At 38.7% G+C, this 27,632-nt stretch overlaps 1 protein-coding gene across 8 annotated transcripts in view; it reads left to right on the forward strand.

The window, feature by feature from the left end:
- The window catches only part of DEPDC5 (DEP domain containing 5, GATOR1 subcomplex subunit), a 127,026-nt gene that overhangs the window by 22,967 nt on the left and 76,427 nt on the right, over window positions 1-27,632 (forward strand). For all 8 annotated transcript variants that reach the window (XM_063088139.1, XM_063088138.1, XM_063088141.1 and 5 more), the window contains exons 9-20: window positions 1,596-1,674; window positions 2,988-3,049; window positions 7,277-7,346; window positions 7,665-7,737; window positions 17,830-17,933; window positions 18,401-18,475; window positions 19,801-19,935; window positions 20,922-20,983; window positions 21,114-21,187; window positions 24,593-24,662; window positions 26,426-26,462; window positions 27,017-27,137. In XM_063088139.1, the coding sequence (XP_062944209.1) occupies window positions 1,596-1,674; window positions 2,988-3,049; window positions 7,277-7,346; window positions 7,665-7,737; window positions 17,830-17,933; window positions 18,401-18,475; window positions 19,801-19,935; window positions 20,922-20,983; window positions 21,114-21,187; window positions 24,593-24,662; window positions 26,426-26,462; window positions 27,017-27,137 (962 nt within the window). The remainder of the gene's footprint in view (window positions 1-1,595; window positions 1,675-2,987; window positions 3,050-7,276; window positions 7,347-7,664; window positions 7,738-17,829; window positions 17,934-18,400; window positions 18,476-19,800; window positions 19,936-20,921; window positions 20,984-21,113; window positions 21,188-24,592; window positions 24,663-26,425; window positions 26,463-27,016; window positions 27,138-27,632) is intronic.

Consider the following 27,632-nt stretch of genomic DNA (forward strand, 5'->3'; position numbering starts at 1 on the left):
ACAAAAAAACAAAAATCTGGGAAAAAAAAAAGGAAGGGACTATTAAGGAGGGTAATTAGAAAATGATAATAACTGACACTTTTACTAGTTTCAAAGTGAAGAACACATAAAAAAACTATAAAATGCAGATATAGGTAAAAATATCATTTTATGTGTTTATGTGCATATTCACAGACACACATGCTTTATGAATATGGAGTATGTTAACAAAGTCTAGAAAACTATCTTTTAAATCAACTTAATAAAACGTAGTTTTCATAAAATAAAACATATCCATTCACATCCTAAAACCATTTTATATATATAGTTTGATGACTTTTGAGAAATGTATATACCACTATCACCACAATCAAGTGTAGAGCATTTTCATCACTCCAGATAGTTTACTCATGTCCCTTTGCAGTCACCCACCCCCACACACAAAGGCAACCATTGATCTGCATCTATCTCTAGAATAATTTTGCCTAAAAAGGTATTTTTTTCAAAAAATAACTTTAATTATAAGAACCTTGCATTTTTATTATTATAAATTTAGGCAATAAATATTTCTGTTTATTACTCTGAAATATTTAATAATTTAAAAAAGGAGGGGCTGGCCAGTTAACTCAGTTGGTTAGAGCGTGTTGTTATAAGACCAAGGTCAAGGGTTTGGATTTGCTTACTGGCCAGCTGCACACACACGCACAAAGTAAACAAAAAGACACAAAATCACTCATACTATCAATACCCAGAGATGATCACAGTTAACATTTTGAAAGTTATATTTCCTCTTAGTCATTGTGTTTCTGTGTGTTAAAGAGGGAGAGTGAGTTTATCAAGTACCTGTTATGCCCCAGGGACTTTAGAAAGGGAGTGAATGGTCTTTAAGGGGCTTTGTCTTTAAGGAGCAGGTCTCTGCTGAACTAAAGTAGTAGCAGATTTCCATTTTGCTTTCCTACGAACCTCTTCAGAGGCTTGTGGAGGAGAGAAGGGCTGGGTAGGGGTTTGTGATAAAGCACATAGGACCAGAAAACCACTTGGGCTTTTCCTTGAGGAGGTCTGGGTGTAGGGGAAGTATGATGTGAATTATAACTTGGCAACCCATCATCTGGCATGCCTTAGCCCAAGTTTTGCCTACGTAATGTAATCTCTGTAACTTTTCTGGGTAGATTCACTCCCTCTTCTCCTGCATTTTTTGTATGAACTTTCATGGAATGTGTATATATGTTGTATATATGTGTGTATAATATTTTGTATGTCTTAATCCTATACTGTAAGCTCCTAGAGGTCAGGAACCAGATCTTCTCCTTACTGCCTATGATACGAGGCTCATAGTAAGAGCTCAGTAACTATTTAAATGGAAGAAGGAATGCATGGATGCTTTTAGAAGTCTCACATCACGCTTAAGAGAATTCTTCCATCTTTGCTTTAAAAAAAAATTGTAGTAAAAAACACATATCATAAAATTTACTATCATAACCATCTTTAAGTGTAGAGTTCAGTAGTGTTAAGTATATTTGTACCGTTATGAACAGATCTCCAGAACTTCATCATCTTGCAGAATTGAAATTCTATGCATCATTGCTTTTTAAAGCAATTGTTTTTTGTTTTTTCAGGTGGTGTTCCGTTCTACGTCAGCTATGGTTTACATATTTATTCAGATGAGCTGTGAAATGTGGGATTTTGATATTTATGGTACTGTTCCTAAGTGCTGATTGTAACTGCCACTGGGGAGAATTTTCTGGTTTCCCCCAAGTTATTTTATAACTTATTTTATAGTAAGTTATAATACTTATAGTATTATTAAAATAATAATACTAAATATTAAAATAATATTTATAGTATTATTTTATAGTAAGCTCTTGACATTCTGTAAAGATGTGTCTTGATGCTAAAGTAGATATATGGATAAATTATATATGTGTGTATGTGTATATATACACAAATACATATACATACAAGGGTTCTTCAAAAATTTTGTGAAAAGACAGAATTAAAAGATATTCAAATCTTTCCATGAACTTTTTGAGGTACCCTTGTGTGTGGGGGGGGGGTAGGAGGAGAGAGAGGGAGAAAGAGAGAGAACATGAAATTTCATTTCTATGAAATGCAGTAAAATATTAATGAAATATCTGACTTCTTAGATCTTTAGTTATTCTATAAGTACAGGATGAAAGGTTATACAGCTACTACTCTATGGTTAGGAACCAACACTTTCTTTGATATTTTTATCCACAGAAATAACCAAGTTTGTTTCATTTTATTAGAATTACAGTAGGAGTAGAGAATATTAAAGCTTCTGTGAGGTGCAGATACTGTGTCCAACACACCAGCCTTGTGGTGCGTAGAATTCAAATTTGTGTTTAGAAAAGTACAAATTAATTTTTGCCCTTGCTCATGAATAGCAGGAACTGCAAATGATAATTCATGAATGCCCAGGGTCTACCAAATCATCTTCTAACAAAGTTTAAGCTTCACTATAAGAATAATGATATTTGGAGGTTAGATTTTTCTCTCGTTCAGAAGGTATGCTGTATTTTTCAATCATCAAATCACCTTTAAAACTTGCATTTTACCTTGAAGCCATGGCCTCTTACTGAGTTTGGCTTAATAGAAAGTCTAGGATGAAGGGGCTGGCCTGTTAGCTCGTTTGGAAGAGCATCGTGCTGAGAACACCAGGGTCCAAGGTTCAGATCCCCATACAGCTGCCAAAAATAAAAAAATTTTATTTAAAAGAATTTAAAAAAATTTTTTGCAGTTGGCCAGTACAGGGATCTGAACCTGTGACCTTGGTATATTATAAGGCTGTGTTCTAACCAACTGAGCTAACTGGCTGGCCAAAAAATAAAAAAATTTTTTAAAAAGTCTAGGATGAAACCACTTTGTACATCTGGCTTTAAGATATAGCAGAACCCACCTTCTTTTGGGTTTCATTCCTGATACTTTACTTAGAGAAGAACTTGCAAGCAAGAAGGTAGTCCTCACCCTCTTCTCATCGTTTCTTTCAGGGGATCTGTATTTTGAGAAAGCTGTGAATGGTTTCCTTGCTGATCTCTTTACCAAGTGGAAGGTATGTTTCTTCTTACACACTAAATCTCGTTGAGTAAACACTACTCAGTGCAGATATTTAAAATGCACAGTTTCTATTAAGCTGCCTTAAATTGAGCTATCTTAGCTAAAATCCAGACTCTAGAATTAAGTTACCCTAATCACCCCAACATGATAAAAAACATTTAGGAAAAACCTACAGCTAACATCATACTCAATGGTGAAAGACTGAAAACTTTCCCCTAAGATCAGGAACAAGTCAAAGATACTTGCTTTTGATACTGGTAGTCCACATTGTACTGGAAATTCTAGGCAGAGCAATTAGGCAAGCAAAAGAAATAAAAGGTAAAGTAAAACTATCTCTATTCACAGATGACATGCTCCTATATGTAGAAAATCCTAAAAAATCTACAGACAAGTCATTAGAGTTAATAAATTCAGTTTCAGGATGTAAAGTCAACAAAAAATTAATTGTGTTTTTATACGCCAGCAATGAACATTCAGAAAAGGAAGTTAAAGAAAACATTTACAGTAGCATCAGAAAGAATAAAATACTTAGGAATAGTTTACCTAAGGAGCTGCAAGACTTGTACACTAAAAATCTATAAAAAAATTACTGAATGAAATTAATAGAAAGACCTAAATAAATAGAGAGATAACCTGAGTTCATGGGTTGAAAGACTAATATTCTTAAAATGGCAGTACTACCCAGAGCAATCTACAGTTCAGTGCAGTCCCCATCAAAATCCCAATGCCGTTTTTTTGCAGAAAGGGAAAAGCTGATCCTAAAATTCCTGTGGAATAGCAGAGGATCCTGAACAGCCAAAACAATCTTGTAGAAGGAGAACAAAGTTGGAGGACTCTCACTTCCTAATTTAAAAACTTACTGCAAAGCTCCATCATTAAAACAATGTGATACTGGCATAAGGACAGACATATAGATCAATAGGATTAAATTGAAAGTCCAGAAATCAACCCATACATCTATGGTCAGTTGATTTTAGACAGGATATTAAGTCTGTTCAATGGGGGAAAGAATAGTCTCTTCAATAAATGGTCCCCTAACAACTGATCATTCATATGCAAAAGAATGGATTTACTTTACATGATATACAAAATCAATCAAAATGGATCAAAGTCCTAAATATAAGAGCTAAAACTGTAAAACTCTTAAAAGAAAACATAAGGGAAATCTTTATGACCTTGGATCTGGCAGTGGTTTCTTAAATATGACGCCAAAAGAACAACTACCAAAGAAAAAATAGATAAATTGAACTTCAAAATTTGAAACTGTTGTGCATCAAAGCACACTATCAAAAAGTGAGAAGATAACCCACAGAATGGGAGAAAATGTTTGCAAATTATTTATCTGAAAAGAGTCTAGTTTCCAGAAAATGTAAAGAACTTTTTACAACTCAAGAACAAAAAGACAACCTAATTAACAAATGGGCAAAGGACTTGAGTAGATATTTCTCTAAGAGAGTTATACAAATGGCCAATAAGTACATGAAAAGATGCTCAAGATCATTAGTCATTAGGGAAATGCAAACTAATACCACAATGAAATACCACTTTGTACTCTCTAGGGTGTTGGGGAGGATGTGGAGAAATTGGAACCCTTGTACATTGCTGTTGGGAATGTAAAATGGCTTTGAAAAACAGTTTGGTGGTTCCTCAGTAAGTTAAATAGAATTATTACATGACCAGGCAATTCCACACTTGGGTATATACCCAGAAGAACTGAAAGTATTCACACAAAAACTTATACATGCATATTCTTTTTTTTTTTTTTGGGTCAAGGGGATCTGAACCCTTGATCTTGGTGTTATCAGCACCATGCTCTCTCAAGTGAGCCACCAGCCAGAACGTGCATATGCTTAACATCATTATTTATAATAGCTATAAAGTGAAAACAACATAAATGTCACAAATGTCAGCTAATAAATAGATAAAACGTAGTATATCCATACAGTATAATATTATTCAGCCATAAAAAGGAATAGAAGTACTAATAAATGCCACAACATGGTTGAATCTTGAAAACATCATGCTAAGTGTGAGAAGCCAGACACAAAAGACCATGTAAGATCCTATTTACATGAAATGTCCAGAATAGGCAAATTTCTAGATCTATAGAGACGGAAAATAGATTAATGGTTGCCAGGGGCTGAGGGTGGGGAATGACTGTTTAGTCAATATGGGATTTTGTTTTGGAGTGATGAAAATATTCTGGAACTAAATAGTAGTGATGTTTGCACAACACTGTGAATGTCCTAAATGACATGTATGGAAAGATTCATATTATATTTTAACTCTATTTTTCTATGAACTTTTTGAAATACCCTCCTATTTATGTTTCATGTATTTTACCACAGTTAAAAAAAAACATGCAAATATTACTTCCTTCAGTTACCTGACCTTGATTTTACATGGAAATATTATCCTGATCAAAAAGTTGTTGAGGTCAAATAATGTAATGGAAAAGAGCATAGAGTTTGGATTGGGTTTAAAATTATGATTCTGTTCTGATTAGCTTTTTGGTCGTGGAGAATGAATTATTCAGTCTCTCCGAGCCTCTATTTCCTTATCTTCAAAATGGAAATAATAATTCACGTTGAGCATCTCTAATCCAAAATTCTCCAAAATCCAAAACTTTTTGAGTGCCTACACAACACCACAAGTAGAAAATTCCACACCCAACTTCATGTGATGGGTCACAGTCTAAACACAGGTGCACAACACAGTTTATTCAGTGTCCCCAGGTATTCTGGTGGTGCTAGTGTGCTGTTTAGTTACCCTGAACACATTACTTTTTCACTGTATTAATGGTATGTCAGTTTTTACTATTAAGTACTTATGTGTGAATAAGTATAGGAAAATGCTTGCTTATTGGTAGCGCATAAATTCAGAGTCAAGAATGATGATAATGCCAAAGAACCACATATTGTCCACATGGGTATCTGAGATAGTGGCTCCTTTGCTTTCTGATGGTTCATTGTACACAAGCTTTGTTTCATGCCCAAAATTATTAAAAATATTGTATAAAATTACCTTCAGGCTATGTGTTTGAGATGTATATAAAACATCAATGAATTTCTTGTTTACACTTCAGTCCCATCCCCAGGATATCTCATTATGTGTATGCAAATATTCCAAAAAAGAAAAAAACCGCACAAAATTTAAAACACTTCTGGTCCCAAGCATTTCAGATAAGAGATACTCAACCTGCAGTCCTTATCTCCTCCATCACATATGAGTTGAGAGACTCTTGTGCACATACCAGCCCATTGTGAGGCATTTTTCTCATATACCACTTACATCAAAATTAGATAAGGATGCTGAGTTTGGAGCACTTGGAGTCCAGTAAATTAGCTGGTAGCTAATGAAGTTCTGTTCTTTTTTAGCACTCTGCTCCTGGTACTGTGGCTTGTATTTAGGAATTTCTGTCCACTTGAGATATATCCATGGAAGACTATAAAGTGGCATCTAATATGCGTTATATTGTATACCTTTTACAGTAAATGCTGCATTGTGTAGTCAGTATGGTTGGTGGGGGTAGACATGGGGTGAGTCAGTTTATGCATCAAAGACCCAGGAGGAACTGAAACAGCTTGCTGGCTCACTGATGCAAGCCACATTTCATGTCCATCTGTAAACACCCTCTTTCCAGGATGTTGATCTCCAGACTCAATGGAAACATTTATTCTAACTAGTCCCCATCCCTGTCCAAAGGTAATTCATGGCTTTGGCTTATACGCCTCCATCTTGAGCAGCCCCCAATCCTCGTCTTATGACAGTGGTAGGGTGTAGGAGTGTCTTTGATTCTCCAACACCGTGCTGTTCTTGTTCCCTAAACTGCAGTTCTGAAGAAATTAAAAAACACTGAAATAGGTACAAATATCATGAGCCTCTGACACTGGGCTGATCAATTTCACGCCAAATCAATGAAGAGCTGGGAGACAGGGACCTTTACTTAACTGGTGGTTTGCAGTTTTCTAAGCGCTTAACACATTCCTGGGTCTTTAGGTAACTTGCCCAAGGTCACATAGTGGTAAGTTTCAGAACCAGGACTCCATCCAGGTCTTCTTACTCCCAGCAGTGCTCTGTCCCCTGTGCTATGCAGCCAAAATGTGAAATTAACCAATACTGTGTACTGCTATAGAACCTCCTGGAATTATGTGCTCGCAGGCTGCTTCATAGTGAAGTAAATGAAATAAACTTGAGCCCTCTTTTTCTCTTCTCATGCTAGGAGAAGAACTGTAGTCATGAAGTAACAGTGGTTCTATTTTCTAGAACTTTCTATGATGCAAAATCTATTGGTGAGTAATTCTTTTTCTTCTACAGTTATTTTTTGTTAAACTTCCCCCACCCCTAACCAGTCTTTTTACTTTTCTTTCCCTTTGCATTATTCCATCTTCCCCACCTTTTCTGTTATGAGGACAAGGCAGTATAGAAAATAGCACAGTTCATTAGTAAATACAAGAAGTCTTTGGGCTATGAGTCATCTTAAAAGCAACTTAACAGATACACAATTATCTATTTTTTTGTGATGCATATCTTTAACCCAGAAGAGGAAGCTGACAAAACTGAGTTTCTCTTTTTAATGTGATCTACATACTTCATTTTCTCTATTTCAGATGAATTTCCTGAAATAAACCGAGCCTCAGTTCGACAAGATCACAAGGGGAGATTCTATGAAGACTTTTATAAGTATGTTTGGGTGCTTCACTATACTTTTTACTTATTTATTGGTTCTTTCTTTCCTACTTTTTTTCAAAAAATTAACCCTTTTATTTTGGAGAAATTTTAGATTTACAGAGAAGTTGCAAAGCTGGTACAGAGAGTTCCCATATACCCTACACCCAGTTTCCTCTAATGTTAACATTTCATAACAAGTTATGTTTGTCAAAATTAGGAGATTAAAATCAGTACATGACTATTAACTAAATTCACACTTTTTTCAGATTTCACCAGTTTTTCCACTTATGTACTTTTTTTGTTCCATGATCCAATCCAAAGGTCACATTGCATTTAGACCTTTTAAACTTTTTATTGTGAGAAATTTCAACATGCAGATATAAAGAGTGAATAAGGAACATATATACCCAATACCTGGATTTAACAGTTATTATTTTGTCATATTTGCTTCATCTTTTTTTTTTTAATTGAATCATAATTGATTATACATATTTTGGGGGTTCAGCATTAATGTATGTTGATCAAATCAATATTATTAGCATATCTATTATTACAAATCGTACTTATTCTTTATCCCCCTTATCCAGTCTCTCGATCCCCCTTCCCCTTCCCCCTCCCACCTCTGATAACCCTAGATTTTTTCTCTCCTTCTGAAAGAGTAATGGGCCCTGTGGCAGCAGCAACTTTCCTGGTTGTGAGAGGAGGGGTCAGTCCCTGGCACCATGCCTCAGGACCCCGGGCAGGTGCTTCATCTGTTTTTTGGCTAAATTTTATTTTAAAGTAAATTATAGGTATTATAACATTTTATTCCTATGCATATCAAAAAATAAGGGCATTTTCATATCTAACCACTATATCATCACTTTTAACAAAATTAATAACGATTCTATATTATCTGATATCTAGTGCATATTCAGATTTACTTAATTGTACCCCAAAATGACTTGTTATGTTTGGTCTTGTTCTTAAGTCTAATTCTAAAACAATTTCCCCTTTCCTTTTCACCCCCAAACCATCCACTTGTTGAAGAATCTGGGTCAGTAGTCCTATAGAATTGTGCTTTTCAAACTTGTAGTGCATTTGAACTACCCCCTGGGGATGTTGTTAAAATGCTCATCTAATCAGTTCAGGAGGCCCAAGATGGACCAGAGATTCTGCTTGTGTTCCTAGCTCCTGTGTTTGCACATATTGCTGATCTTTGCCCCACATTTTGAGTAGGGAGGTTGTAGAATACCCCTTCAGGATTTGTCTAATTGCATCCTTGTGGTTGTGTTTAATTTGTGTCTTTTCTGTAAACCAGAGGTTACAACGGGGGCTAATTCGCTCCCTTCCCCCACCCACATTTGGCAGTGTTCTAGAGATAATTCTTATTGTCAAAATGGGCAGCGGGGAGGAGGGTAGATCATGCACTTGGTATCTAGTGGGTAGACACCAGGGATTCTGCTAAATGTCCCACAATGACAAGACAGTACCTTACAACACAGAGTTATTTTGCTCAAAATATTAATAGTGGCCTGGTTGAGAAACCCTGCACTAAAGTCTTGATTGCAGTTAAGATGAATATTTTTAATAAGGCTGCCTCATTGATGGTGCCTTATACTTCACATACCTCACAGCAGGATGAGATCAGTCCAGTTGTCCCAGCAGTGCCACTGAATAAGGGGACACTGTGAGATGATGGAAGTGTACCAGATGCAGTTGGATTGAGTTCCTCGATGGCATGGACTGTAGGACCTTGACCTTTTAAATTCTTAGATGTGTGGAGAAATTTACCAAATGATTATTGGCACTTTAGTCAGAAGATAGAGTAGATATTAAAATGGATTATAATGCCATTTGCTTTTCAGAAGGTGTTGACTTGATTATTTTACTATTGCCTAAGTTGCAAAGATTTTACATTTAAGTAAAAAACAACTCCTTTGGTAAAAGGCACATTTCATCACCTCTGACTACCCTTGTTTGAAGCCCCTTAGAAGGGCTGGTTGGTTTGCTCAGTTGGTTAGAGCACAACCTTGTAACACCATGGTCAAATGTCCGGTTTCCAGTACTGGCCAGCCACCAAAAATAAATAAAGCCCTTACAGATTTCTTCTCTCTAACTCACTACGCTGTCTTGCTTCCTCATATTATTTCCTTCTGTAACTGAGAGGAAGAACTCCTTGTTAGTTTCCCCTCTTACCTCAGACTTGGAGATACAATGTCTGTCTGCTTTGTAGTAGCAGTTTGCTACGTGGGTTTAGTTTTTGTTTTAAATAGACAATCTTCCTCTTCCACCAACCTCCCCCACCCCCAGTTTAAAATTGGCATGGTCTTTATTTAACTTTTGTTTTTGATAAAATCAAATATACTTAGAAAGGAAAAAATAGTATTATGAAACTCCTTATACCCATTACTCATATTTAACAATTACCAAAAAGAATCATACAATTTTGGTTGGCTGTGTAATTTGTCACATTCTGTCATATTTTATCAGAATTTAATTCCTTATGGGGTGGTTTTCAAGATGGCGGTGGCTGCGGCGGTTGGCGCGGAGTAGCGGAGGTGGAAAAGGCGGCCACTGGGCCTCAGGCAGCCGGGAAACTTGTGGACCTTCCTCTTGCCATCTCTTAAGGGAGGACCGCTGCTGGTGGCCGGTCGTGGGGGGTGACCGCCACTTTGCCCTCGGCAGGAGAGGCTGCCTCATTTACAGGCAACAGCTTTGAAGTGTGGAGCAGGAAAAGAACTGTTTCTTAGCTGCAAAAGCGAGTCTCGAAACAGGGAACACGGCACCAGGGCTGCTATGGATGCAGACAGGATCCCGGAGGCCGGGGCTGCGCTGAAGGCGGCCAGCTGCCCTATTCAGGATTCGAGGTTTCAGGCCAGCATTAAAGAAGATTCCTGGGAGCGCCCGAGCCGCGCCGCGACTGAATAGCCCGAGGCGGCAGTGGCCGAGAACGGGGAAGGCGGCAAACCAGAGGCAGAGAGTGAGCGCCCGACCTGGCACAGCCCTGTGAGTGACCCCTGGACCAGCCCTGTTAGGGGGGCTGACGCCCACCCGGCTCCTGCCTGCATCACCAGGCCACTCACCGCCCCGGGGCTGCCTCCATTTTCCCAGGTGCTGGCAGCTCCGCCCGGCTTGGCCATCACTGAGCCTTCCCACTTGCTTGGCCCGGCGCGGGGCTTTCCGGAGCGTGTGGGCCGGCCTCCCCTCCCACTCCCTCCGCGGTTCTCTGGCGGGTTGGTGGCATGGGGCATCCCCGGCCAGTGTCGGGAGGGCAAGGAAGTACGGGCGGGCCGACTGTCACTCCACCACACCCTGGACTCCGGCCCCCGGTAAACTTCCTGTTACTGGGAGGCAGATACCATCTCTGCTGCCACCAGTTCGGAAAAAAGCCTAACCAATTTCTGGTTGGGAATAGTGTGGTAGGAGAGTACCCAGGTCCGCTTGAACCTGCCGGAGAGCTGGCTGCAGGCAGGCGCTAGACTCGGTTCATACCGGGGGGATACAAAGGTGAACAAGTCCCGAGAAAGATCGACACAGTGCTACAAAGGCACCCAGAGCGACCGGTCGTCAGTGCCTAGCAGAAACCTGGTAGACTTCCTGGGCGAGGCGATGCCGAGCAGGGTCTTGAAGGCCCAGGTGATAGACGAGGGTTGCAGAAGACACGCCCCAGCCCAGCTCAGTGCGCACAGAGTGGGGAGACGTGCGGCCAGGGAGGCGGAGACTCGACAGAAAACACACACCCTGTGGGGTCGCCACTGCACAATCCAACAGCCTGGGCCAGAGCACACGGAACAGGGAGAAGTCCTGCACAGGAAGTGAAAGCTCAACAGTGATCACACACCCTGTGGTACGTGATCCACCAGCCCAGCAGAGTCCAAGCTGACCAGAAAGGTGGCTCCACAGAGAAGCCCAAGACCCGAGGCAACCACACACACAAGGCACTAGAGGCCAACTGAGCAGCCACGGAGGTAGCCGTACGAAATTGGCAACCACAGCAACATCCTAGTTATTCATTAGTCCCAAACCGGTGGTCTGTGAAACCCCCTGCCACAATGAATAAACATCAAAAAAAAGATACCAGAAATACAAAAAATCAAGAAAGTACACCACCAAAAGTTAATAAATCTCAAACTCTAGATCCTATAGAACAAGAAGCCCTTGAAATGACTGACAAGGAATTCCGAGTGATAATTCTAAGGAAACTGAATGAGATACAAGAAAACACAGCTAGACATCATGATGAAATGAGGAAAAGTATACAGGATCTGAAAGGGAAAATGTACAAAGAAATCACTGTCCTGAAAAAAAATGTAGCAGAACTTGCTGAACTGAAGAGGTTATTCAGCGAAATAAAAAACACAATGGAGAGTTTAACCAGCAGGCTTGTCGAAGTTGAAGAGAGAACCTCTGAACTTGAAGATGGGCTGTTTGAAATAACACAAGCAGACAAAAAGAAAGAAAAAAGAATCAAGGACATTGAAGAAAATCTGAGAGAGATATCAGACAACCTTAAGGGCTCAAATATCCGAGTCATGGATATTCCAGAAGGGGAGGAAAATGGAGATTCCATTGAAAACATATTCAACAAAATAGTGGCAGAAAACTTCCCAGGTATAGGAAAAGTCACAGATCTTCAGATCCAGGAAGCTCAACGATCTCCAAACGTATTTAACCCAAAAAGGCCTTCTCCAAGACATGTCATAGTCAAATTGGCAAAACTCAGAGACAAAGAATCTTAAAAGCTGCAAGAGAGAAGCGTCAAATCACCTATAAGGGAGCCCCAATCAGGCTAACATCAGACTTTTCATCACAAACCCTAAAAGCTACAAAGGAATGGGATGATATTTTCAAAATACTAAAAGACAAAGATTGCCAGCCAAGAATGCTCTACCCTGCAAGGCTATCCTTCCGAAATGAAGGGCAAATAGTATATTTCTCAGACAAACAAAAACTGCGGGAGTTCACTACCACACGACCACCCTTACAAGAAATCCTCAAGGGAGTACTGGGTTTGGTTCCTGAAAAATAACTACCACTGCCATAAAAACCCAAGAAAAAACAATACCTACTAGTATAATAAAAATGGCATTCATGAAGAGAAAACAAGCAAACAAAAACGCTATCTACAACCTAAGGAACCAACAAACACAGAAACCAAACAGTAAATCAGAAAGCAAGGAACAAAAGACACCTAAGACAACCAAACAACCAATAAAATACTAGGAATAAATCAACACCTTCCAATAACAGCTCTTAATGTAAAAGGCTTAAATTCCCCAATCAAAAGACATAGACTGGCTGACTGGATCAAAAAGGAGGACCCAACTATATGCTGCCTACAAGAGACCCACCTCACCCATAAAGATTCACATAGACTAAGAGTGAAAGGATGGAAAAAGATTTACCATGCAAACAGAAAAGAAAAACGAGCTGGAGTAGCTTTTCTTATATCTGACAAAATAGACTTTAAACTAAAAACCATAAAAAGAGACAATGAGGGACACTACTTAATGATAAAAGGACTGATCCATCAAGAAGACATAACAATCATAAATATGTACGCACCCAATGTTGGAGCAGCCAGATTTATAAAACAAACTCTATTAGACCTAAAGAAGGAAATAGACACTAATACCATAATAGCAGGGGACCTGAACACTCCACTGTCAATATTAGACAGATCATCTAGGCAAAGAATCAGTAGAGAAACACAAGACCTAAACAAGACTCTAGACCGATTGGAATTGGCAGATATCTACAGAACATTCCATCCAACAACCTCAGAATATTCATTCTTCTCATCAGCACATGGATCATTCTCCAGGATAGATCACATATTAGGTCACAAATCAAGTCTCAATGAATTCAAAAAAATTGGAATTATCCCATGTATCTTCTCAGACCACAATGGATTAAAACTAGAAATTAATAACAAACGAAACTCTGGAAACTATACAAACACATGGAAATTAAACAGCATTCTACTTAATGACATATGGGTCCAAGAAGAAATCAAGCAGGAAATCAAAGAATTTATTGAAACTAATGAAAACATTAATACATCATACCAAAACCTGTGGGATACTGCAAAAGCATTATTGAGGGGGAAATTTATTGCATTAAACGCTCACTTCAGAAGAATGGAAAGATGGCAAGTGAAAAACCTAACACTTCACCTTAAAGAACTAGAAAAACAAGAACAATCCAAACCTAAAGTTAGCAGACGGAAAGAAATCATTAAGATCAGAGCAGAACTGAATGAAATTGAAAACCAAAAACAATTCAAAAGATTAACGAATCAAAAAGTTGGTTTTTTGAAAAGATAAATAAAATTGACAAACCATTAGCATGGCTAACAAAAAAAAGAAGAGAGAAGACTCAAATAACAAAAATTAGAAATGAAAAAGGCGATATTACAACTGATTCATCTGAAATACAAGGAATCATTCGAGACTACTATAAACAACTATACGCCAACAAATTTGAAAATCTGGAGGAAATGGATAAATTTCTGGACACACACAAGCTCCCAAAACTGAACCGTGAAGACGTAGAAAATTTGAACAGACCAATAACAATAAACGAGATTGAAGCTGTTATCAGAAGGCTCCCAACAAAGAAAAGCCCAGGACCAGATGGATTCACAGCAGAATTTTACCAAACATTCAAAGAGGAATTGTCACCGATTCTTTACAAACTATTCCAAAAGATTGAAACGGACGCAAATCTCCCAAACTCATTCTATGAAGCAAACATCATCCTGATACCAAAACCAGGTAAAGATATAACCAAAAAAGAAAACTATAGGCCGATATCCTTGATGAATATAGATGCAAAAGTCCTCACTAAAATACTAGCAAACAGAATACAGCAACACATACGAAAAATTATTCATCACGATCAAGTGGGATTCATCCCAGGGATGCAAGGTTGGTTCAACATACGCAAATCAATAAATGTGATACACCATATTAATAAACTCAAACACAAGGACCATATGATCATCTCTATAGATGCTGAAAAAGCATTTGATAAAGTTCAGCACTCATTCTTGACAAAGACCCTCTATAAGTTAGGTATAGAGGGAAAGTATCTCAACATAATTAAAGCCATATATGACAAACCCACTGCCAATATCATCCTGAATGGGGAAAAGCTGAAAGCTTTTCCTTTAAGAACAGGAACTAGACAAGGATGCCCACTCTCACCACTCCTATTCAACATAGTGTTGGAAGTACTAGCCAGAGCAATCAGAGAAGAGAAGGAAATAAAGGGCATCCAGATTGGAAAAGATGAAGTTAAACTGTCCCTGTTTGCAGATGACATGATCCTATATATTGAACAGCCTAAAACCTCTACAAAAAAACTGCTGGATTTGATAAATGATTTCAGCAAAGTAGCAGGATACAAAATCAACACACAAAAATCAGTAGCATTTCTTTTCTCCAATAGTGAACATGCAGAAGGAGAAATCAAGAAAGCCTGCCCATTTACAATAGCCACCAAAAAAATAAAATACTTAGGAATCGAGTTAACCAAGGAGGTGAAAAATCTCTATAATGAGAACTACAAACCACTGCTGAGAGAAATTAGAGAGGATACAAGAAAATGGAAAGATATCCCATGCTCTTGGATTGGAAGAATCAACATAATGAAAATGTCCATACTACCCAAAGTGATATACATATTCAATGCAATCCCCATCAAAATTCCAAAGACATTTTTCTCAGAAATGGAAAAAACTATCCAGTCATTTATATGGAACAATAAAAGACCACGCATAGCCAAAGCAATGCTGAGCAAAAAAAATAAAGCTGGAGGCATAACACTACCTGACTTTAAGATATACTACAAAGCTATAATAACCAAAACAGTATGGTACTGGCATAAAAACAGACACACTGACCAATAGAATAGAATAGAGAATCCAGAAATCAACCCACACACTTACTGCCATCTGATCTTTGACAACGGCACCAAGCCTATTCACTGGGGAAGGGACTGCCTCTTCAGCAAATGGTGCTGGGATAACTGGATATCCATATGCAGGAGAATGAAACTAGATCCATACCTCTCACCGTATACTAAAATCAACTCAAAATGGATTAAGGATTTAAATATACACCCTGAAACAATAAAACTTCTTAAAGAAAACATAGGAGAAACACTTCAGGAAATAGGACTGGACACAGACTTCATGAATACTACCCCAAAAGCACGGGCAACCAAAGGTAAAATAAACAAATGGGATTATATCAAACTAAAAAGCTTCTGCACAGCAAAAGAAACAATTAACAGAGTTAAAAGACAACCAACAGAGTGGGAGAAAATATTTGCAAAATACACATCTGACATAGGATTAATATCCAGAATATATAAGGAACTCAAACAACTTTACAAGAAGAAAACAAGCAACCCAATTAAAAAATGGGCAAAAGAGCTAAGTAGGCATTTCTCTAAGGAGGATATACAAATGGCCAACAGACATATGAAAAAATGCTCAACGTCACTCAGCATCCGGGAAATGCAAATCAAATCCACACTGAGATACCATCTAACCCCAGTTAGGATGGCTAAAGTCCAAAAGACTCTGAACGATAAATGCTGGCAAGGTTGTAGAGAAAAAGGAACTCTCATACATTGTTGGTGGGACTGCAAAATGGTGCAGCCTCTATGGAAAATGGTATGGAGGTTCCTCAAACAATTGCAAATAGATCTACCATACGACCCAGCTATCCCACTGTTGGGAATATACCCAGAGGAATGGAAATCATCAAGTCGAAGGTATACCTGTTCCCCAATGTTCATCGCAGCACTCTTTACAATAGCCAAGAGTTGGAACCAGCCCAAATGTCCATCATCAGATGAGTGGATAAGGAAAATGTGGTACATCTACACAATGGAATACTACTCAGCTATAAAAACGAATGAAATACTGCCATTTGCAACAACATGGATGGACCTTGAGAGAATTATATTAAGTGAAACAAGTCAGGCAGAGAAAGAGAAATACCACATGTTCTCACTTATTGGTGGGAGATAAAAATTAATATATAAATTCACACACACACACACACACACACACACACACACACACACACACACACACACACAACCGGGGGGGGGGGGGAAGAAGATATAACAACCACAATTACTTGAAGTTGATACGACCAGCTAACAGAAAGGACATTGTTGGGGGGAGGGGGGAGGGAGAAGGGAGGGAGGTTTTGGTGATGGGGAGCAATAATCAGCCACAATGTATATTGACAAAATAAAATTTAAAAAATAAAATTAAAAAAAAAAAAAGAATTTAATTCCATATTGTTAAGTATTTAATTTTTTCTAATTTTAAAAATTATCTATACTACTGACAAATAGATACATAGTTATAGATCCCTGATGTTTCTTTAGGATAAATTCTTAGCATTGAAATTACTAGATTAAAGGAAATGTATATTTTTCTTCATAAATTTAAATTAAATTTATCTTCCGGGGCGTGGATTACTTTCACATGATTCTAGCTTTTAACAGAGGTGTACTGTAAACAGATTCCTACTGACCCCTTTCCCCTAATCTAGTTCGCTGACCTGGACATTTTTATTGGATATATGTGTAATACATATATATGGATTTTCTTTGTAAAGGTTTTTTTTTTTTTTTTTTTAAATAAATATGAACAGTAAAGGGATCTTTACCCTTGGCTTGGTATTCTCAGCACCACGCTTTCCCAAGTGAGCTCACCGGTCATCCCTATATAAGGATCTGAACCTTTGGCCTTGGTGTTATCAGCACCACACTCTCGCAAGTGAGCCATGGGCCAGCCTTTGTAAAGGTTTTTTTTTTATACATACCACCTAATTGTAATTCAGGGAGGTAAAATTTACAGTATGTGAGAACATTCATATGTGCCCAACACTGGGTGTTAATACAATGTCAAGGCAATTTAAAAAATATTTTCCTATTTTTAATTTATTTGAGTATTAATTTGATCACATTTCTTTGTTAATGTTTGTTAAATGCATTTGAATCCCATCTTCATTCTTTCCTTGAAACCTTGTAAGGGACCTGATGTCCTATGTGTAATAACTGCTCGATATCTATTTTATAATTAACTCCTTTCAGAGTGGTGGTGCAGAATGAGAGAAGAGAAGAGTGGACTTCACTCCTCGTGACCATTAAAAAACTCTTCATCCAGTATCCAGTGTTGGTGCGACTGGAACAGGCAGGTACTGCATCCATGTAATAGAACGTATGGCAGGGAAAGCAGGTGTAGGATGGAGGCTGGGAGACAGAGAAGAGGTTCATGCTTATTTCCCTTCCATTGTCCCATGTGGTTTCTGCTTCTGGTCAGGTTTCTTTCTCTCTTTTTCTGTTTGTTTTGGCAGCTGGCCAGTACAGGGATCTAAACTGTTGACCTTTGTGTCATAACACCACGCTCTAACCAACTAAGCTAACCCTTCAGCTCAGATGGTTAAATCAGCTCTTTTTTGAGGGGGCGGCTGGCTGGTATGAGGATCCAAACTGGTCAGGTTTCAATTTCCAGTTAGATCCAATTGTTCATTCTGTATGCAGTAAGTTCAACAATGTCCCTAATAGAGGGTGGAGGGTCCTGTGGAGCTAGGTGCCTTCTACCTATTTTTTAAAAGTTCATCTTTTTGAGATGTTTTTCCTTCTCTTTTATCTTATGCTTCAGAGGGCTTTCCTTTAGGAGACAATTCTACCTCAGCACAAGGAAACTACCTAGAGGCCATCAATCTGTCATTCAACGGTGAGTAAAGATGCCAACCACAGTGAGCTAGCCTCTTCCTTACCACGTAGCTATGAACTTCTCTTTACTAATATCCAAAGACCCAAACCTAGTTGATGGGGTCCCCTTCAAAGCAATAACTTCTGGATGGTTTTCATGACCAACATTTAGCTCTTGGGTCTTCTGTTGGGGAATTAACTTGATGTTCTCATCTGCTTCTCATGGTAAGGAGCTGGAGGAAATCTTTCTTGGGTTTTTTGTTTTACTACAGACTGTGTTCTTATTGTTTTCTACCCCATCCCTCAACTGCTTCTAGGTAATTTTTTTTCATCATTTTTTTTTTTATTACAAAAGTAACTCATGTGCTTTCTAGAATTGAAGTAATAGAGAGGTATATATCAAGTAAAAAATGAACATCTCCCTCCTACAATCAATCCTCGTCTAGGAGGAACCATTGTTAACAATGTGGTGTGATTTCTTTTGAATGTTTGTCCATGCATTTATGTGTTAGCTGAGATAGTATTGTTTGCAAATAACAGAAACTACTGAGTTGGTTTAAACAAAAAGGGAAATTTAAGGACACAGGGACTTAGTGGGGCAGCCAGGAAAGGCTTGAATACCATGTTTGAGAAGATGGGGACCTTGGTAGCTCTGGGAATCACAGCAGCAGGGATTCCTAGAGCTGTCTTCAGCTCCCAGCATCCCTGTCTCTGTTCTCTGTTAGGAATTTCATGTTCTTGGTAAAGAGAGTCATATAGACCCAGTTCCAGTTAGGGGTCCACCTGGTACTGGCTAGTGGTGAAAGTGATGATGTGTGGTCTCTTCCCTATATTATCACCTTCCTATGTGTCTATACCCAGTTGCTGGGAATTCTAGAGCACTATGTCTTGTATTAGCAAATGTTTTTGTCATATTTAGTTATCACTGATTTTCCATAGTAAGAATCGCAGAGGGCAGAAATAAAATTAGCTTGCCAACTTTACAAAGTCATCCCAAGATTTTGGTCTTCTCTCTTAAATATTGTCTTAAATTAATATTTGATTTTTGCAAGTTTCAATACAGACTCATTTATGGATAGTTTAAATTAACAGCATGAAATTTGAGCATTTAAGGCTGCACAAGGCAAGTATTAGGCATCTATGAGGGGGATTAACAAGATGAAAGTGACTTAGTCCTGTGTTCAAGCAGTTCTTCATGTAGAAGAGGAAAGACATACATGCATACAACTAACTAGAATGTGACAATTGCTATAATAGAAATATGGACAAAGTGCTCAGGTGCTTGTCAGTGGCTGGTTTCTGAAAAGCTGTAACATCATCATTGGGGAATTTTTGTTTTGTTTCAAGTGTTTGACAAGCACTACATCAACCGAAACTTTGACCGAACTGGGCAGATGTCTGTGGTGATCACACCTGGGGTGGGTGTCTTTGAAGTGGACCGCCTACTCATGATCTTGACCAAGCAGCGGATGATAGATAATGGTAACGCTCTCTGGTTTGTGCTCTGTCTCTGCTTGTTTGCAGCCTGACCTGCTCTTAGAACTCTGAGCTTTCACTGACTTCTTACAGTGCAAGGAGATCTACACATTGCTCTGTGTCATAAGATCTTGGGGTGTCAGTAGTGTCAGGTGACAAAAAGAGTTCCATGGTCAAATCAGTTTGGGAAATGCTGGGTTATTCACAGTTAAGCAGGTTCTATAATTGCAGGTCTTCCTCAGAGGGTTTTTTTTTTTTTTTTTTTTTTTTGGCAGCTGGCGGGCAGGGGGATCCAAACCCTTGACCTTGATGTTATCAGCACCTCGCTCTAACCAACTGAGCTAACAGGCCAGCTCTCTCAGAGTTTTTTAATATGTTGATGCATCTTGTTTACCTCTAAAGAGTGTATCTGATACTCTGAGTTTCCCAAACATATTTGACATGAGAGATTCCTTTTTGGGGGGATTGTTTGAAAGGACCAGTATGCCTTCAGCCCATCTGGGAAGCCCCACCAGATCCTCCCTGTGTGATGTGCTGTGCATCCCCAACTCCAGCCCCACACCCCCAATTTGATTTCTGTTTCACCAGCAAAATGGAGTTGGCAGAGTAAATCCTGATTGCCAATAAAGAAGCTCTGTTAAGTGATGTGGATTGTTTTACTTTTTGCCGTGATTACAAGGTACCTTTTATTTCCTGGCCTACGAACTTGGATAATGGAGCCCAGGTTCTCTCTTTTTTGCAAATCACAACCTGTAGAGCATCAAAGTCTAGTTGTCAAGCACTAAATAATGGCAGGTGTGACTGGACTTGGTAGAGAGGAAACAGACAAAATGCATCTGTTTACTCTGCTGTGTAGGCAATTTTGATGAGGTTATAAGCCGTAGGATGATGTCAGTTTTGCCTCATATTCGGTTAAATAACAATAAATTGGAGTAGTTATTTCTGCCACTTCCTCTCCCTCCCTGCTACACGTTTTGTCTTTTCTCTTTTAGGAATTGGCGTAGACTTGGTGTGCATGGGAGAGCAACCGTTACATGCTGTCCCATTGTTCAAGGTAATTACATTTTGGATTTGCTTAGTAAAGGCCAGTTTGAGAATAGTTGAAAACAGGAAAGTTGGAGCAGTTCCACATCCTTCTTGTTTTCCAGATTATCTCTGCACTGGCTTTTTTTTTTTCCTTGCAGCTACATAATCGGAGCTCTCCTCGGGATTCTCGTCTAGGCGATGACTATAATATTCCTCACTGGATAAACCACAGGTGTGTGTGATCTTGATCAATAGGTGGTAAGGATTTTGAATAACTTCCTTGCCATTTTCTCCTTAAATCTGTTGTTCTCATTCCTGCACTAAACCTTTTGTCAAGAAAATGTGAAAACCAAAATTCTAACATTTGCTTAAAGTTTCTCTACATGTAAAGCAGTAGCAGTAACATAGAGTCTATAGTGAAAAAGTAAAAACAGATTTTGAAGGACTTATTTCCACTATTATTCCCAAGTCCTACTATTCTCAGTTCCCACAAACTGTAACAGACTAACATTGTGCCTGGCCTCCTTCGTTTGTAGAAAAGTCAGCAAGCCTCCTCTTCACATGGGACAAGGTCTCAGTGTTCCTGCTGATTCCAGCTCAGGATGGCTTCTCTAGTCCCTCTGTCAATGCCACTGTCTTATCCTGGTCCTCATCTTTTTGAACTATTGCACTAATCTTATGGGTGCATCTGTTTCTAATCTGTCCCTCTTCAATCTATCCTTCAGACCAGGATTTCTCAGCCTTGATGCTACTGACATTTTGAGGGTGAGATCATTCTTTGTTGTGGGGAGCTGTCCTGTGCATTGTAGGATATTGAACAGCATCCCTGGCCTGTACCCACTAGAGGCCAACAACACCCCCCCCAAGTTGTGACGACCTAAAATGCTAGACATTGCCACACATCCCCTGGGTGGCCAAAATCCCCCATCCCCACATTGAGAATCACTTCTTTAGATCAGTGGTTTTCTTTTTTCCTTTCCTTTATCTTTTTCTTAAGCAACAGGGCCTTTTCTCCAAGTAAAAGTCTTACTTGGAATCTCAATGTATAAAAGCAAAAAAGTGTTAGTATTCTTTTCTGCCCTCACAGGGCAGTCCCGGATGTAGCACCAAGGAACCCTGAGGGTCTGGGGGCCAGTTTCTGTCGGGCTCTGCTGTATCTGGTTGCCAGAGTCACTTTTGTGAAAACCAAATCTTACTGCTCTTTCCCTCTGATTCCTTGCTCCAGCTTAACTCTAAAGTGTTTGACATCTGAGGCCTCCTCACCCACCACTTGCCCTTTTCCGTTCTGTGTGGTGACACCCACGTCTCACTCTCACTTCCATGTCTTTCTACCTGGAGGGCCTCTCTACCTGCTCTTCCCTTGTGAATGCCTGTGTGTCCTCTAAGACCCAGCTCTCTTCTGTGAATTCTTCCTGTGCTACTCCTGATAGCTAATAGTTGCTTTCTCTTTAGTTCTTCAAGAGCCTTCTATCCTTTTCTGCGTTGTTTGTCTTAGGCCAGGACTCTTGAGGAGCAGACCACTTGGCTTGAGCCTCAAGCTCAGTAGAACCTTCAATTTTGGCATCTGTTTAGTTTCAAATCTTTACTGGAAAGCAGCTTGAAAACTCATCACAAATGTTGATTTCAGCCTTTTGGTATATCCTTTATCTTTGTTATGGGCTATATTGGCATTAGTATGGTGGTTGCTCCTAGTCATCTGTAATTATTCATAGGTGGAATGAGCAAGGAATAGTCATTTGGCCAGCTCTGTAAGGATGATGTGGTGAGATTGCAATTATCCTGTTCTGAGTATGTTCCTATCTTCTCAGGGAGCCCAGTGAGATACTGTCTGGGTCATAACCCATATTCTTCCCTTGTATATGTGTATGTAAAGCCATATATTTAATGATATTCAATTTTGTATATTGTCATTGCATGGCCTGATAAAGTCACTTTAGAAAAAAGTGACTGCTTTATAATGAGATGCCTTCATAATTTTCCTCATTTTGTGTTTATGTTACCGTTATTTAAAAATTTTGGTTCAGATAAAATAGGAGTATTTTGAGCTTATTTCTTTTTTCACTTATTTGAGAGACCAATGTAACTTTTTTTGTTAGCTTCTAATTATTTTTGGATTTGTAATTTTTTAGTAGACATTCAGATTCATTTGCCAATAAAAAATAGCTACTGTTTAATTTTTCACCATATTTCATGGTTTTGACTTTAGTTCTGGAAATAAGATAAAAAGTAACGATAGCATACACAAAATTGTATATGAATTTAAGTAATGCTGTTTCCTCAAATTTTACTTTATAGTAACTTGACAGTTTCCTGAATTATTACTTTGTTTTTCATCCTGAATTGGTTCTCTGATGCTAGTTAACATGCAGGATGAAATAACATGTGAGGGGCTTTGGAACCTGAGAACTGGGAGGGCCCAAGGCCTGCTTTTCACATTTCGTTGTGAGCCTTGTTTGTCTGAGCCACTCAGTGATGGAAACAGAGGGCATGAGATTGACAGTTGCTCACAGGGGCCTTTGTTTTCTTTTTGTCGGCAAAACTTCTTCAGAAGCAGGCAAAGTGTTCCCACTATGGACATAATCAAATTGTCTTCAGTGATTACTTACTACCCCCAAAATATTATTGGGTAAGAAAATTGTAAATTTTCCAAAATGTAAATTAATATCAGATATGTAAGAGTTATAAAACTGGGATTTGGGGGCTACCACAGGCTATAATTGGAGTCTATCTTGGAGTGCATGTAGACCATCCAGTCACATTGTACAGGGGAGGAAACTGAGTTTTAGAGAGGTTAAGTGGTTTGCCAAGGGTTGACCAGCAAGTTTGTGGCAAAGCTTGAGCTACTAGTTTGAACCATTTCAAATTGTGATACTAGATTTTTGGCCTTTGAAAATAACAATTTCATGTGGTTCAAATTAATTGCAGGTGGCATTCTTATGTTCTTATGTACTTAATATGCCACTAGTATTACTCCATAGTCCATTGGTTATCTCTTGATACTGCCCCTTTTATTTATTTATATATTTATGTATTGCTAGTGGTCAGAGTTTTGAGAGAATATAGAGAGATGTTTGAGGAATATAAAGATCTGCACGGCTTTTATTCACTTATTCATTCAGCAAACCCAGGGCGTGGCTGGGTCTCCAATTTTCTTGTATGCCAGACATGACTATATTAAGATGATTTTTGGAGGGATTGGGACTTAATGGTTTCAACCAACTGTTCTTGAGTGCTTACCTTTTTCTTCTCTTGGCTTAATTCTTCTTTATTATGTGCTGATCAGTCAGTGAGTGATAAGGACCTCCCTTGGGCTCAGTATCATGCCACATATCAAAGTGAAAAGTATCACGGTATAAATAGATTTAGTCCCTATCACAAGGAGGAGGTTCTGATGTAGTTACAAATCAGGACTAGCACACATGAAACAATTGACGGAGGGAAAAAAGAATAGAACAACAATTAAAAGCATAATTAATGTCTTGTACTAATTTCAAAAGAAGTTAGAATTGGGAAGGTCAGTGAAGCCTAAAACAAACCTTGTCACAGGAAGGTTGATCCATGCTGACGATTTCAACTATGTCTTGAGGTTTAAAATAAAAGGGGTTTAGATTAATGACGCTGTTTGTTTCTTTTACAGTTTCTACACATCCAAAAGCCAGCTCTTTTGTAACAGTTTCACCCCACGAATAAAACTGGCAGGAAAGAAGGTAGGTTTCACCAACCAGAGGAACCTTGAGGGACTGTCACACACAATGTGGTTATTTCGGTCCTGAGGAACTTTACAATTTTATATGTTAGATAAATAAACAGCAAGGCAAATACTAGGCTGCGGGAAATATCTTTGGCAAAAATATGACAAAGTGTTGATTTTATTATAATGCAGCTGGTTTACTGAGACCACTCAAATACCAGTGGGGACAAAGAGAAAGACACAGATACGTGGGTACTTCAAATTTTTGTGGAAAAATAGAATTAAAAGATTATATTATCTTTCCATGAACTTTCGAAGACCCCTCACACACATTGCAGCAAAGGGGAAACATGATTAAAAAGGTCACATCTTAGTAGTAAAGAAGTGCAAATTCAAATAAGAATGGTATTCTTTTTTTTGTTTACCAGATAGGTTAAAATATGTTAATAATTATACCAGGTGCTGGAAAAAGTGTGGTGAAATCGGTACTTGCGTACCTGGTTGGTGTACTATACTTTTGCAAAGCAGTTCAGGCATGTATATCAAGAGCAGTGTAAATGTTCATGCCATTTGACCAGGTAATTCTATTTTTGGATGTGTGAAGTAAGGAAATAATTGAAGATATAATATGCAAATAGATCTGGGTCTCATTTTATTTATAATAGTGAGAAGTGGAAAATGATAGAGCAATGGCTAAATAAACCATGAAATATCTGCTCGATGGAGTACATTTTCAGCCAATAAAAATGCCAGTTTTATTAACCTGAAAAAGTGTTTTTGATGTAGTGTAAGGAGGAAAACACATGTTTGCAGGTCCCACACCTAAGTGCTCTTGCCATTTGCCTGTTTCTAGTAGAGCTGAATTATCTGAGGGTTGCTGATTTGTAGCTGTGCTACCATAGTACTGTCAGGGCACTTCTTCTCTTTTCTTTTTTTTTGGGGGGGGAAGGAGTGTTAATATTACTTTTCTAATAGGGGAAATATTAATTTGGAGGAATGTGGGGACTCCTAGGCCATGTACTGTAATGAGGTGCTAGGAGATGGGACTCTGCCCAGAAAGGGCCTTCTTCTGCATTGTGAGGTTTTATGACTTTACCCCAACTATTCCCAGCAAAGTGGAACATGGAGGAGCTTCTGTACAGCATGATCATTTTAAAGAAGCAAGATTGAGTATTGTTATGGAAGGTTTAAGGGTCCTGAAAAGATTCATTAAGAAAATTTTAAAAAGTGATTGGTCTGTCAGTTTTTTCTCTACCATTGTACTCCATTTCAGCAAATGGTGATCTATGGAGTGCTCAGCTCTGGTGGGTGTACATAGACAGGTGAAGGTGATAGCGCCATGGTGAAGGCAGTGGGGAAGCACTTAGGGTTTGGGTTAGGTGGGACGTAGCCATGACAGAACAAACACAACAGTGGATTGACCAACAGTCTGAAGATCTGGGCTTGGGTTTTGGCTCTTCTACCTGTTAATCGTGTGACTTTGAGCAAATCCCTTATTCTCTATATAATTAAATGTGCTCACCTGTAAAAGTGGGGTTTATGCCTCCTCTCAATAGGGTTGTGAGAGTAAACAAGATGTGTGGTGGGAAGTAAAGGACTTAGCAGGGCCTAACACCATGAGAGAGAGGTATCAGATGTTAGCTCCTGCCTTTCCATCACTTATAGGAAAAGTTAAGACATGGTGTTGGTCCTGGGGAGCAATCACATACATACTGTGCCTTGTGATAAGTTCTGTTCTAGCAGAGGAGGGGGTGACTAACTACCTATTTAATTTTACAGCCTGCCTCTGAGAAAGCAAAAAATGGCTGTGATACGTGTGAGTATTTTTTGAGATCTCTTTATCACTTTTATCAGCACCGCACTCTCCCGAGTGAGCCATGGGCCGGCCCCTCTTTATCACTTTTAGAAAGAATCATCTAACCCATGGCAACAAAATTATGTGAAGGCACGTAAAAAGACAATAGAAAAGTTGAGAGATCTGAGTTCCCTTGTGTCACCTTTGGAAGTTCCCTTAAACCACCTTGTATTTTTGTTCTGTCAACTGAAAAATGGATGATGACAAAACCTTGTTTTTCTTTTCCATAGGTCAGTTGTAGGGATCAGGTAGAAGGTTTTTAAAGTACTAAACATATTAAGATGATATTTTAAAAAAGGGGTCACAGAAGAATAAAATGCTACCAAGACCTTGTCTTTATTTAGTGCTGTACTGTTTGTGTATTGCTTTGACATATGTCATTTAATTTCAACAATCTGATGAATGGGTTATTATCCCATTTTTTTCAGGGGAGTAGTGCAGATTGTGGGGAAGACTCTCTAAAGGCATCTGTTTGAAATGTGTTTGGATAACAATTTGTATTATTTGTGTTTCAGCTCTCGGGACTCCAAAAGAATCTGAGAATGCCCTTCCCATCCAAGTAGATTACGATGCCTATGATGCTCAAGTGTTCAGGCTGCCTGGCCCATCCCGGGCTCAGCGCCTAGCTCCTTGCAGGTTTTTGGCCAGATTCACTTGGGAATGTATATAAAAATTGGTTAGGAAAATAGGTTCAATAGGGACCTTTTTAGAGAACAAACTTGAAAATGTTTTAAAATAAAATTAGCTAAACAGAACCCATGCTGTGCAGGTCATTAGGGGTTCTGTTTTCAGGCTCTTTGGCCCAGCCATTTGTTTGCTATGACATATTGTCTCAAAATAAGCAGAGCTCTGTTATACTGTTTCTAGCCAAGAGAAGGAATTCTCAAATTCCAGAATCTTTCTTTCACTGGGCTGGGACTGATATAGGTCCTTGGGCCTAGAGTTTCTTTTAGGTTTATTATTCCTAGAGGATAAGAGCTTTTCTATCTTTAATTCCTGCTTTTTAAATTTGCTCTGTGTTATTTCGGTCATAGTAGTTTTAAATTGTGATGTAGTTAGATTAACCTATCTATTCATTTCTGGGTCTTGTGTAAGAAAACCCTCTCTGCCCCAAGGTTATAGATATATATT

The sequence above is a fragment of the Cynocephalus volans genome, chromosome 2, assembly GCF_027409185.1.
Source record: "Cynocephalus volans isolate mCynVol1 chromosome 2, mCynVol1.pri, whole genome shotgun sequence".
Taxonomy (NCBI): Eukaryota; Metazoa; Chordata; class Mammalia; order Dermoptera; family Cynocephalidae; genus Cynocephalus; species Cynocephalus volans.